Source organism: Terrapene carolina, unplaced genomic scaffold (genome assembly GCF_002925995.2).
Source record: "Terrapene carolina triunguis isolate 2854851 unplaced genomic scaffold, T_m_triunguis-2.0 Scaffold56, whole genome shotgun sequence".
NCBI lineage: Eukaryota > Metazoa > Chordata > Testudines > Emydidae > Terrapene > Terrapene triunguis.
Genome location: NW_020664407.1, coordinates 340,924 through 354,177, shown reverse-complemented (window position 1 = coordinate 354,177; position 13,254 = coordinate 340,924). Strand labels below are relative to the sequence as shown.

Sequence of the window (13,254 nt, the reverse complement as noted above, 5' to 3'; positions counted from 1 at the left end):
TGTCGTGAGACAGAAGTTTACTTGTTACTGGCTTGGTATATCTTATGGAAGAACAACCACCAGTTTGGGGTGGGTCTGCCCCATTTCTCAGCAGTTTGTCCTAAATCTGGTATTCTCAGCTGTGACCCACTGAGGCACGGTGACAACTTGACAAATGCAATCTTGTCCCACTCATATCTATTTAGAATGCTGCTGCAAAGATAATTTTGCTAGCTTGTCATTTTGATCATATCACCCCTCTTTGCATTCCTCCACCAGCTCTCTTCTTTATTGCACATCAAACAGGAGCTATTTGTCTTCACTTTCAAGGCCCTTTACAGACTTTCCCCACCACACCCATAATCTCTCACTTGCTACAGAGATGTTGACTCCTGCCTTGGATCGGTCCACGATGCCAGCCTCCATTGGGCACTTATTAAATTTTCAAACAAGCATTATTGTGCTTCCTCGCATGCCATCCCTCATGCTTGGGAGGAACTGCCCATAAACACCCACAAAGGTACCTCATTATCCTCCTTCACATCCCTTTCTCCTTTGTCCATGATTTCTACAAAAAACTTGGTAACAGCTATGTTCTGAGACCACTGCCTATCATGCTGACCAATATTGTCTCATTCTTTCCTCACACTCCCCCATCTGTCTGTATCCATCTGTTGTCTCTTGCCATATTCTTAGACTGTAAGCTCTCTGGCGCAGGGACCATCTTTTGTTCTGTGTTTGTACAGCGTCTACCACAATGGGGCCCTGGTCCATGACTAGTGATCCTAGCTGCTACAGTAATGCAAATAAATAAAATTATTAATAATAATGATGATCTAGGCCCTGGGTTTCCTCTGCACATGCATTGTTTCAAGGTGTGTGCTCTCAATGTACATTAGATAAGTAGAGCTGGGTGGGTAAATGGTTTTCCCATCCCAAAAGGTCAAAATCTTGAAGATTTTCATGAACTGACAATCTGAAAATTATTTTGGTTTGAGTCAATCGAAACCTTTTGTGTCCATAATTTGGAAGTATTTAATTTTTACTTCAGCCTAGTGATTTAATGTTTTACTATAATTAGCTTAAATTTTAAAACTAAAAGTAGTTATGAACTGAAAAAATTGAATGTTTTGTTTTGAAAAACGTCAAAACGTCCCACTCTGACAAATCTGAAACTTTTTTCCAAAAAACTTTTTGAAACCAGATATTTGTTAAAAATCGACCATTTCCCACAGTTTCAGTTTCAACAACCTGGCATTTTCCAACAAAAAACGCTTTGTGGAAAAATTCCCAACCAGCTCGAATAATAAGTTTGTTTTGAAAATATCACATGGTGTAGTCCTCCTGACTACATTCCCTTCCCCCCACCCCCTTTTTGTCCTATTGTATCTGCACCTGTGAAGAAATAAAGGAGAGCCAGAACATTCACACAGTGCCACAATCCTAAGTGTTAATAGGCGGGCTTTTGAAGACATTCCTGAGATGATGTTTGGTTGACATGACAGTATGTTGACTACCTGGCCAGTGTATCTACATCTTCTGAAATGCATGACAGCAGTTGAGAGAAACAGTGACACCTTAGCAAATACACAGGTATAAGCACCTGACACAATACCACTTATCCTCTACATGACTGAAGCATCCTTCATTTCTATTCATGTGAGACTCCATGCAATTCTCCTCTCTCCACTTTCACTGGAGGCACTGTACTGTCCCCTGTATTGCCAATGCTACTAGTGTAGAGGGACTGGATTTTGGAAATGGTTTTGTCATTTGTGGCCAGTGATTTGCCAGACAAGGTTCCTTGTTTCCTCTGTTTCTTTCTCTGGATGCTAGGAGGCAACTACACTGAAGAGAGAGTACAGTTGTCAGTTCACAGTGGGCATCCATACAACACTTTCTCACCATATCAGTTATCACAAAACCATTGCATGTGCACACACCTCTAGTTCATCTACATCAGCGACTTATTGACAGTAAGTTTCATACATTGCAGTCTCTTATGTTTATCTCCAGCTTCTGTTTGTGTCCTTTGAGGTTCACATTCCACATTCAGCCCATGCACAGCAAGAGATAGTCCTGCCACCAAAGTGTGCATTAAAATGATTCCCTAGTTCATCTGAAGCACAGTGGATTAATTTGTGACCTGACACCACAGCTCCTAGAATGAGTTCCTCACTGCCCACTGCTTTCCAAACTCTCCTACTGTGCCTGGGTTTTCAGAAACTCTGAATAGGAGCAACAATGTGTATGAGCTACAGGCAGAAGTGAAGTCCTCAGAACAATCTCTTTTGTGCCCATCTGTTGTGCCTGTAGCTGCTACGTTTGCGAGGCCCAATTCTTAGTTTCCAAAACATTTTTGTCACCCCTTCAACCTCAATAGTACACCTGCAGATTTTGGCCTCTGCATCATGTTTGCAGACGCAATTTTACACTTTTGAAAATGTAGCCCTAAAAGTGCACTCACAAGACTATTTACAATTGTACAGAACAGTCTAAATATGTTTACAGTTATTCTTCCCCTTTAAAGAATAAAGACTTGGGAAACCAAAGGGATGAACATGAAGTTTTTAAACAGGTTTCAATTATTAAAAAGCAGTTTGTCCTTTTATGGTGTTACAAGTTTTGTAAAACCACTTGAATAAATTCATAGTAGGTCATTGAGATATTAGTAAATTTAGTCTTTAATCTAAATGAACTTTCAATGTAAAGTGAATTATATACAGCCAAATACTGCTAAATTTAATCAAAATGCAAGACAGAATTCAGTTCAGAAAGAAAGTGCATATATCTGCCCAATTGGCTCAAATTTGCACAGAAACCAACCATCAGAACATTATTATTTAAACCATATAATTCTGATGGCTTTAATCCAAGCAACAGTTAGGCAAAAAGATATGTAAGCCAAAAGAGAGAAAACCACTGTAAAGAACCCCTACTAAAAATTACGTGACTATTTCCATCATTTATATTCCTAGCATTCATGACAAATTTGAGTCTCACCTATTTGGAGAAATTTAAAGCAATGATGTAATCTTTGGGAACGGTACACTGATGTCAAGTCAAACACAGATGTATCTTATGTTGATTTTTAAAACACAAATGCCAGTGGAATTCAGTGAAGAAAGCAAAAGCTGGCAAACCTCTCAAAGGCTTCTGCAGTCACAGTTATTTTAAAATAAAGCAATTGTGAAATTCTCCAGATTTGGTTTAGTACAGCAGTTATTCTCTCAATCAATCAATATACTGCTCAAACAGGTCAGCTGAACAAGTAATTGTTTGCATATGACAAATAACAAAAAAAAGAGTCCAGCCAAAAGGCTAATCTACATAAAAATGTCAAACGTATACACTTACCTTTTCCATTTATTGTTAATGCTGATGCAATTGTGGCTGTTACTGGCACTGGTAGCTGTGGCACTAATGGGTGTATTCTTGGCCGGCTCCCCATCCTAGCACGCTCTGCACCAGGTCCTAATAAAGCTCCCACCGGTTTTTCTGCTGCCACTTCTGGTGCTACAGAGTCTTCTTGATCCTGTTCTATGTGGTCCAATTTATCAGGGCTTTCATTTTGAAAGTCATCAACTGCTGTCCTGCTTTTAATAGGACTTTTGGGAACAAGGATTTTAATACCTGATTTTGCAAGGTCCATATTTTTCCTGCCAGAAAGAGATGGTGAATTGTTTTTCCGGAACTTCTGGGTGGCAGTAAACAATTGATTATTTTTTGACTCCTGGTCTTTGCCAATCACTAAAGATTTAGGTGACGTCTTTGAAAAAGAGCTATTGGTAGATCTAGAAATTTGTTTTCTGGCATTATTTGGAGAGGTCCTGTTTGTCCTGGTTAATGTGCTTTCTTTTTGTTTTTCATTGTGATGCCTATTAAATTCATGTATATATTCCTCACAATTTACAAGGTGCTGTTCAGGTTCCCAGGTGTCATCTTCACTCTCATATCCTTTCCATCGCACCAAATATTCTATTTTTCCCTTCTTGTTTTTCCTCTTGTCGACAATTCTCTCTACCTGTTGAAAGGAAAATTAAAAGTTAAACATGGATTTAGATGTAAAGAGGAAAAAATATGAGAGAGCAATTGCACATGGTATTAGATGCACATGGAACACTTTTACAGGAATATAGATTAAAGTATTTTTATGATTCTACAGTGAGATTGTATTCTTCCACTGCTGACTGGCAATGCAGTTTAATGTACCTCAGCTCGTTACTTCGATCTGATAAAAGCTGTCTGGAATATCAAAAATGTTCTGATTCAGAAAATATTTTGTATGTACATGAATCTGAATCTAGCATATCTCAGTTACCACTTTGAGTGAAATCTTGGCCTCACTGGAATCAAGAGATGTTTTGCCACTAACTTTGATGGGGCCAGAGTCCTTTTAACTTCAAGGAAAAAATGTCTTAATATGTTTAGACAGAATGTTTAGATAGCAAACTGTTTATTTTACAAAACATATTGGTTTAATATTGTTTGATCATCTATTTATTTAGCATGAGTCATGTGTGAAGTTATTCGTCCTAATGACATATTCTTTGGTGATCGAGGACACTGTATAGCTCAGGAATCAAGGGAGGATATGTGCCATTACATGAGGAAGGCTTTTCTTCTGGCAAAGACAAATAACTGAGAATCAGGAGAACTGGTCCTGGTTCTGGCTCTGCCAGACTTGTGTGTGTCCCTGAGCAAATCACTGTGCCTCCAAATGGGAATGGCTAGTATTATATCTTACTTTTATAGGCAATGCAAGAACAGCCACAGGATTATCAGTTTCTTCTGTTCCACTTCCCCCACAGGAAGTGGTTGCTCACAGGTTGCTCACCCCTTCCATCCTCTCCTATTTTTGTTATGATGCTCCTGATGCTCCCCTTTCTTCCATGTTCTCCTTGTTTTTGTTTATATGTTTTGTTTTTTAAAAGGGACTCTTACTTTACTGCTTTGACCCATCATGAGCAAGGGGCTCCCATATATGACCATACTGAATGCATGTATCTAGGATTATCTCTGAAGGATACTTCTACACATCTAATTCACAAGTGTGTGGTTAAGCTAAATTAATGTCTATGGAGTGATTAGAAGAATGGAGGGCAATATACAAGTGCAAACATTATTGTTGAATCATATTGCTACTGACAACAAATTGTGTTAAATGTACCTCTTAGTTTTGAATTTATGTATTTAAAATTGCATGTTTGTGTATTGTATTGAACTTCAATTGTTTGTTTCATTTAGACTACATAATTATTTTAACTTCAGCTACAGTAAAATCTATGTGACCTGCTGTAACAGACCTTTGTGATAGACCGCAGGTACTCTACCATAAATATCCAACCACCGGGATGTTACAAAGGCCAAACGTATAACTGGGTTCAAAAAAGAATTAGGTAAGTTCATGGAGGATAGGTCCATCAATGGCTACTAGCCAAGACGGTCAGGGACGCAACTCCATGCTCTGGCTGTCCCTAAACTTCCGACTGACAAAAGCTAAGACTGGACAACAAGGGATGGATCACTCAATTTCCCTGTTCTGGACTGGATTTGCTCTGGTCTAGATGGACCATTGGTCTGACCCAGCATTCTTACTTATCTGCATTCGACTAAAGCTAATAGAAGCTTTTTACCAGAATTCCCTTAATAAACATTACTTTACTGTTCAAATATATGGTACTACTATTTCAATACACTGAAACAAAATTTGTGAAAAATAAATTGTCAAAACATTTAACTGGTGACATTTTCTAATGGCTAAACAAAGAAAACTTGAAATATTTATAATTTATTTTAGAGCTGATTACTCTTTTATATATTCATGGGACTGATGGAGAATGGGCTAGACATCAGAATATGAAATCAAGGCATTCGCTTTTCCATAAAACAATATATGGAAACCAGCTTTGAACAAAAATGTTGTCTCAGAGTGAATGAATAGAAAGTTTACCATATGGATGTAAGGAAGAACAAGCTATCAAGAAGTATTGTTAAGACACAGACTGCCTAGAAGTGCTTGTCAGTGTAAACCAGAAATGTTAAATTAAAAGCAAGATGAAAGAACACAAAACCACCAGAATCTTGGTCTTGTATTGTCAGAGAGTACGATGATGACTCTGTCTTCCTATCTCCATCTTTCTCTTGTGCTTCTAAAACAAAGATAAAAAAGCACTAACCTCAGAGAAGATGAGCTACAAATAGCGGTAAGGAAATTTATATTCTCTAACGCAAATCTTCATAATGAACACACCTAATAGGGGCTACATCTTTCAAGGATGACCAATTACTAAGTACATGCTCTTTTAAAGTAGTAGGCAATTACACCTGCATACAGAAAGACACCTCAAAGACATAACAGATAAATTGCTGAACAATAAATACAAAATTTTTTCCTATCCAGATGATTTGTAGAACAGACGCAGCAAAGGCATGAAAAGAACTCTGAACAAAATGTTATGGTTGCCCTTTCAAAGTGAACATTGACTTAATACAGCTTTAAAATTGTACTGCAGAAGAAAATGCTGCTTTTAACCATCTCAATTTAAATGAAAACAAACACAGAAACAGTTTTCTTACCTTGTCAAAAAAAAATTTTTTTTTAACTTTCTCTTTATTTTTGAGTAGTTTACGTGTAACACAGCACTGTACTGTATTTGCTTTTTTAAAAATGTATTTTTATTTTTAATCTCTGCCGCTGCAATGCTCACAATGCTGTGTAAGTCTGGTTCCAAATGAGGTGTGTGGTTGACCGGTCAGTCATAACGCTGGTGTTCATAACTCTGATGGTCTACTGTATTTATATTATGATAATGTCTATAAATCTCAATCAAAGATTAGGGCACCATAAAGACAAGCAATAGAAAACAGTATCTACCTCAGAGAGCTTAATATCTCGATGCCGGACAAGCCATAGCAGGTGGACAAGACAGACAGACAGGATATGGGTGAATTGGGAAGAAGAGTTCAGACCTTGTGGCCCTTGCAGGCTGAGCTCACCACCTTTCTGCACCCTCTGTCCCCCTCACAATGTCGATGTGTGGTAGGACTCAGAATGAGGTGAGTCCTGGGTGTAGAGTGAGAAGTGCCTACCTTGAATTATGGGTTATATAGTTGGAGCCTTATAACCCCGACATGGAAACGACTTAAATGCCTAGTATATGAAAGTATGGGTGATGGACGGATAGTATCCTTGCCCTGTGTTTAAGTTAATAAAAGTTGCAGCCTACTGCTTAAAATGCGTCCATGTGTCTGTCCTCATTTCACCAGTGTGTCGGAATCAACAGAGTTGGGCAGAAGGCAGAAGTCACAGTTCCCTACTTGCCTAACAAATGCTAGGTCAGGGATAGGCAACCTATGGCACGCGTGCCAAAGGCGGCACGCAAGCTGATTTTCAGTGGCATTCACACTGCTCGGGTCCTAGCCACTGGTCTGAAGGTCTCTGCATTTTAAATGAAGCTTCTTAAACATTTTAAAAACCTTATTTACTTTACATACAACAATGGTTTCGTTATATATTATAGACTTATAGAAAGAGACCTTCTAAAAATGTTAAAATGTATTATGGGCACGCGAAACCTTAAATTAGAGTGAATAAAGTCCCTTCCAACCCTGATATTGTATGATTCTATGACTTGGCACACCACTTCTGAAAGGTTGCCGACCCCTGTGCTAGATGCTCTGAATTTGTAGGCTTCATGCCAGAGATGCTGGAAACAACTGGCTTTTGGCAACTACTGGCTACTAGACAACCAGCCATCTTCTGCCACAGAATACATTATCTCTCGGGAGGTAGGGGCCCGGGCAGAGACAGATGCATCATGGAGGTGAATGCCTGGCTGCGAAGATGGTGTCGCCAGGAGGACTTTGGCTTCCTCGACCACGGGATGCTATTCGAGGAAGGACTGCTAGGCAGAGATGGCGTTCACCTTTCGAGGAGGGGGAAAGAACCTATTTGGACACAGACTGGCTAACCTAGTGAGGGCTTTAAACTAGGTTCAATGGGGACAGGTGAGCAAAGCCCACAGGTAAGTGGGGAACATGGAGGCCTGGGAGATGGGTCAGAAACAAGAGGGAGCGTGGGCTATAATGGCAGAGAGAAAGGAGGGTCAGGGCAAAACTGGGAGGCAAGATCAAACCAGTATCCTAGATGCCTATATACAAATGCGAGAAGTATGGGTAATAAGCAGGAAGAAATGGAAGTGCTAATAAATAAATACAACTATGACATTGTTGGCATCACTGAAACTTGGTGGGATAATACACATGATTGGAATGTTGGTGTGGATGGGTACAGCTTGCTCAGGAAGGACAGACGGGGGGAAAAGGGAGGAGGTGTTGCCTTATATATTAAAAATGTACACACTTGGACTGAGGTGGAGATGGACATAGGAGATGGAAGTGTTGAGAGTCTCTGGGTTACGCTAAAAGGGGTAAAAAAACAAGGGTGATGTCATGCTAGGAGTCTACTACAGGCCACCTAACCAGGTGGAAGAGGTGGATGAGGCTTTTTTTAAACAACTAACAAAATCATCCAAAGTCCAAGATTTGGTGGTGATAGGGGGCTTCAACTATCCAAATATATGTTGGGAAAATAACACAGCGGGGCACAGACTATCCAACAAATTCTTGGACTACATTGCAGACAACTTTTTATTTCAGAAGGTTGAAAAAGCTCCTGGGGGGAAGCTGTTCTAGACTTGATTTTAACAAATAGGGAGGAACTAATTGAGAATTTGAAAGTAGAAGGCAGCTTGGGTGAAAGTGATCATGAAATCATAGAGTTTGCAATTCTAAGGAAGGGTAGAAGGGAGTACAGCAAAATAGAGACAATGGATTTCAGGAAGGTGATTTTGGTAAGCTCAGAGAGCTGATAGGTAAGGTCCCATGGAAATCAAGACTGAGGGGAAAAACAACTGAGGAGAGTTGGCAGTTTTTCAAAGGGACACTATTAAGGGCCCAAAAGCAAGCTATTCCGCTGGTCAGGAAAGATAGAAAATGTGGCAAAAGACCCCCTTGGCTTAACCACGAAATCTTGCATGATCTAAAAAATAAAAAGGAGTCATATAAAAAAATGGAAACTAGGACAGATTACAAAGGATGAATATAGGCAAACAACACAGGAATGCAGGGGCAAGATTAGAAAGGCAAAGGCACAAAATGAGCTCAAACTAGCTACAGGAATAAAGGGAAACAAGAAGACTTGTCAATACATTAGAAGCAAGAGGAAGACTAAGGACAGGGTAGGCCCACTGCTCGGTGGAGAGGGAGAAACAGTAACAGGAAACTTGGAAATGGCAGAGATGCTTAATGACTTGTTTCGGTGTTCACCGAGAAGTCTGAAGGAATGCCTAACATAGTGAATGCTAATGGGAAGGGGGTAGGTTTAGCAGATAAAATAAAAAAAGAACAAGTTAAAAATCACTTAGAAAAGTTAGATGCCTGCAAGTCACCAGGGCCTGATGAAATGCATCCTAGAATACTCAAGGAGCTAATAGAGGAGGTATCTGAGCCTCTAGCTATTATCTTTGGAAAATCATGGGAGACAGGAGAGATTACAGAAGACTGGAAAAGGGCAAATATATTGCCCATCTATAAAAAGGGTAATAAAAACAACCCAGGAAACTACAGACCAGTTAGTTTAACTTCTGTGCCAGGGAAGATAATGGAGCAAGTAATTAAGGAAATCATCTGCAAACACTTGGAAGGTGGTAAGGTGATAGGGAATAGCCAGCATGGATTTGTAAAGAACAAACCGTGTCAAACCAATCTGATAGCTTTCTTTGATAGGATAACGAGTCTTGTGGATAAGGGAGAAGCTGTGGATGTGGTATACCTAGACTTTAGTAAGGCATTTGATACGGTCTCGCATGATATTCTTATGGATAAACTAGGCAAATACAATTTAGATGGGGCTACTATAAGGTGGGTGCATAACTGGCTGGATAACTGTACTCAGAGAGTTGTTATTAATGGTTCCCAATCCTGCTGGAAAGGCATAACAAGTGGGGTTCCGCAGGGGTCTGTTTTGGGACTGGCTCTGTTCAATATCTTCATTAACGACTTAGATATTGGCATAGAAAGTATGCTTATTAAGTTTACAGATGATACCAAACTGGGAGGGATTGCAACTGCTTTGGAGGACAGGGTCATAATTCAAAATGATCTGGACAAATTGGAGAAATGGTCTGAGGTAAACAGGATGAAGTTTAACAAAGACAAATGCAAAGTGCTCCACTTAGGAAGGAAAAATCAGTTTCACACATACAGGATGGGAAGAGACTGTCTAGGAAGGAGTACGGCAGAAAGGGATCTAGGGGTTATAGTGGACCACAAGCTAAATATGAGTCAACAGTGTGATGCTGTTGCAAAAAAAGCAAACATGATTCTGGGATGTATTAACAGGTGTGTTGTGAGCAAGATACGAGAAGTCATTCTTCCGCTCTACTCTGCGCTGGTTAGGCCTCCACTGGAGTCCAGTTCTGGACACTGCATTTCAAGAAAGATGTGGAGAAATTGGAGAGGGTCCAGAAAAGAGCAACAAGAATGATTAAAGGTCTTGAGAACATGTCCTATGAAGGAAGGCTGAAAGAATTGGGTTTGTTTAGTTTGGAAAAGAGAAGACAGAGGGGACATGATAGCAGTTTTCAGGTATCTAAAAGGGTGTCATAAGGAGGTGGGAGAAAACATGTTCACCTTAGCCTCTAAGGATAGAACAAGAAGCAATGGGCTTAAACTGTAGCAAGGGAGGTTTAGGTTGGACATTAGGAAAAAGTTCCTAACTGTCAGGGTGGTTAAACACTGGAATAAATTGCCTAGGGAGGTTGTGGAATCTCCATCTCTGGAGATATTTAAGAGTAGGTTAGATAAATGTCTAACAGGGATGGTCTAGACAGTATTTGGTCCTGCCATGAGGGCAGGGGACTGGACTCGATGACCTCTCGAGGTCCCTTCCAGTCCTAGAATCTATGAATCTATGAATAGCTATTATTTAGATTGCTGTAGTGCCCAAAATGTGGTACCAAAGATTGGCTTCCAAACACCAAGTAGAAGATCCAGTCTTTGCGCTGAAGAGAATATATATATTCTAAAAAGACAAAGATAGACTAAAGGTGGGGGCAGGAAAGGTATGTATCAGACAAGCAACATGATATGGGTGGCAACAGGCACACTTCCTAGTTTTATTTATTTTTACACATATTAAATTATCCTTCCCCACCACTCACAATTCAGTTTCAGTTCGAGGTATTAATGTACATTGTTATATAAAGAGAGGCATGTTCTAATAGCCAGAGCACAGGAACACCTGAGTTCTAATCCCAGCTCTGACAACACACATCTGTGGCTTTAGGCAGGCCACTTACCCTCTGTGTCTCAGTTTTCCCATCTGTAAACTGGTCATAATATGTAGTAGGCAGATTTGCACAATAGGAGGTCCCAATTTTTACCCCAAAGGTATTCAGTAGAAGACATTTTTAGCCACAGAAATCAACCTTGCTTGGGTGCTTCAGCCTACACCATGAAAAAAGTAATTATGTTCCCCCCCAATTGCAAGTGCCAGTCACTAGACTTAGTATTTCTGGCTAAAGAAAGAAATTCCGAATTCTAGTGAATGCTTCCCCACACCGCAGACAAAAAAGGCTGCACACACAGTGGCACACTGCTACATCCAACTTGGGAGTTGAGCTTCTGGCTCCAACACACTCAGTCAACTTGGGAAGCAGAATCTCGTTACCAGCTGAATCCAGGTCTCCTGCTTGACACTATTTAGCACAGCTTTTTGGGATGATCCTTAAATTCCTGTTTTTGGCATAAATTAGTTGCGTAAGAAGATCATTGGGCAAAGGTACATAAACACAAGTCACTAAAGGCCAAAACAAATTTACAAAACAAAACAAACAATTGACAATTTACTTATTACAAATAATCTTGAAGAAATGCAAAATGATACAACCTCAGAGTTATTTGTATCAGCTCAAGTGGTTAGATAAATGAAATTTAATCACTGTGTCTTGTAAACTGCCAGGTCATTTTGGATCTCTACCAGCAACTTTTTGGCACTCCAGATCAACTTTCAGTCACTGAATCAGAATTTCACTACAATCAGACTTCTTAAAAGTTAAGCAGCAGATTGTCCTAATATTTGAAATTTAAATATTAATGCACCTTTTTAAAAGAGATTGCTTGCACAAGAAATATAAGCACAAGGATTCTAGGCCACATTTTATGGGACAGTATTTCAGGATGGACTGCAAAATATTTTGTAAATGGTTCTGGACCCTTTTTCCTAGTTTTTATGATGAAAGTTCCCTCCGGACACACACACACACTTCTCTCATCCCCACCCCTGCAAGGATTTTTTTTAAAACCTTATAATAATCAAGAACGTCAAGTCTTCTTTCCCTTGAAGTGGTGGTTCTCAGCTTTCAAGGATGCTTATTGTGAGCTCTTGCTTGGTAACAGAAGGATGGAGTTGAACCTTTAAACAAACACAACATCTCTGAAGCATTCACATTAGTCATTTTAACTACATAGATGTTAACAATAAACAAAAAGCAAAGACTCTGAAACAGTCTTATTAAAAAAAAATAACTTCCCTTCCTAAATTGCTTAGCTTTCCACCTTTTGATTTTCAACTAATCTCCATAGCATTTACTTTACATAGCACTTTCCCAGGAAATTGTATTGCATTTAAATTGTTCCAACATAATTGTCAAGAGCCGAATCAGCTGACATAATGCTGACCATGTCTGACTGGTCAGTCTACACAAGTCAATATTGGGTCAGCTAGTTGCAGTTAAACCTTGGTGAAGGTGCTGGCGTTCGGACAAGATATAAAAACCTGATTGACAGATGAACTGCTCAGGGAATTGTTAATTGAATTAGCCTTTAAGTCACCAGGACCAAAGTAAGAGACAAAGTAATATTTGGCTGAAGTATATAACTAGACAAATTATTCACTATGAATGAGTTTAATTCTTTTTCCTGTTTCTGAATTATCCACAAACATGCCACAATTTTTGCAAATATATTCATTATTCACAATTGTTCAATAAATAGTTTGTGAGAAGAAATTTTAGCCTATAGTTTGTTTGCACATTGATCACTATGCAAAATATTTATTTGTCACCAAAGTGCACATAAAAAAAGCTTTTGGGTGTGTTCATGACAGCACTTTTGCTGCAAATGATTACTAATATTTATTCAATGTGCTCAATTATACTGGCTCTAACTATGCAAGAAAATACAAACGTTCTTTCAGAATGGAAATCTAAG

General features: G+C 39.3%; 1 protein-coding gene across 1 annotated transcript in view; it reads right to left on the bottom strand.

Moving 5' to 3' along the window:
* The window catches only part of LOC112118945 (chromodomain Y-like protein), a 168,049-nt gene that overhangs the window by 85,214 nt on the left and 69,581 nt on the right, over positions 1-13,254 (bottom strand). Inside the window, exon 2 of the mRNA XM_024217451.2 lies at positions 3,337-4,003. Coding sequence (XP_024073219.1) covers positions 3,337-4,003 — 667 coding nt within the window. The remainder of the gene's footprint in view (positions 1-3,336; positions 4,004-13,254) is intronic.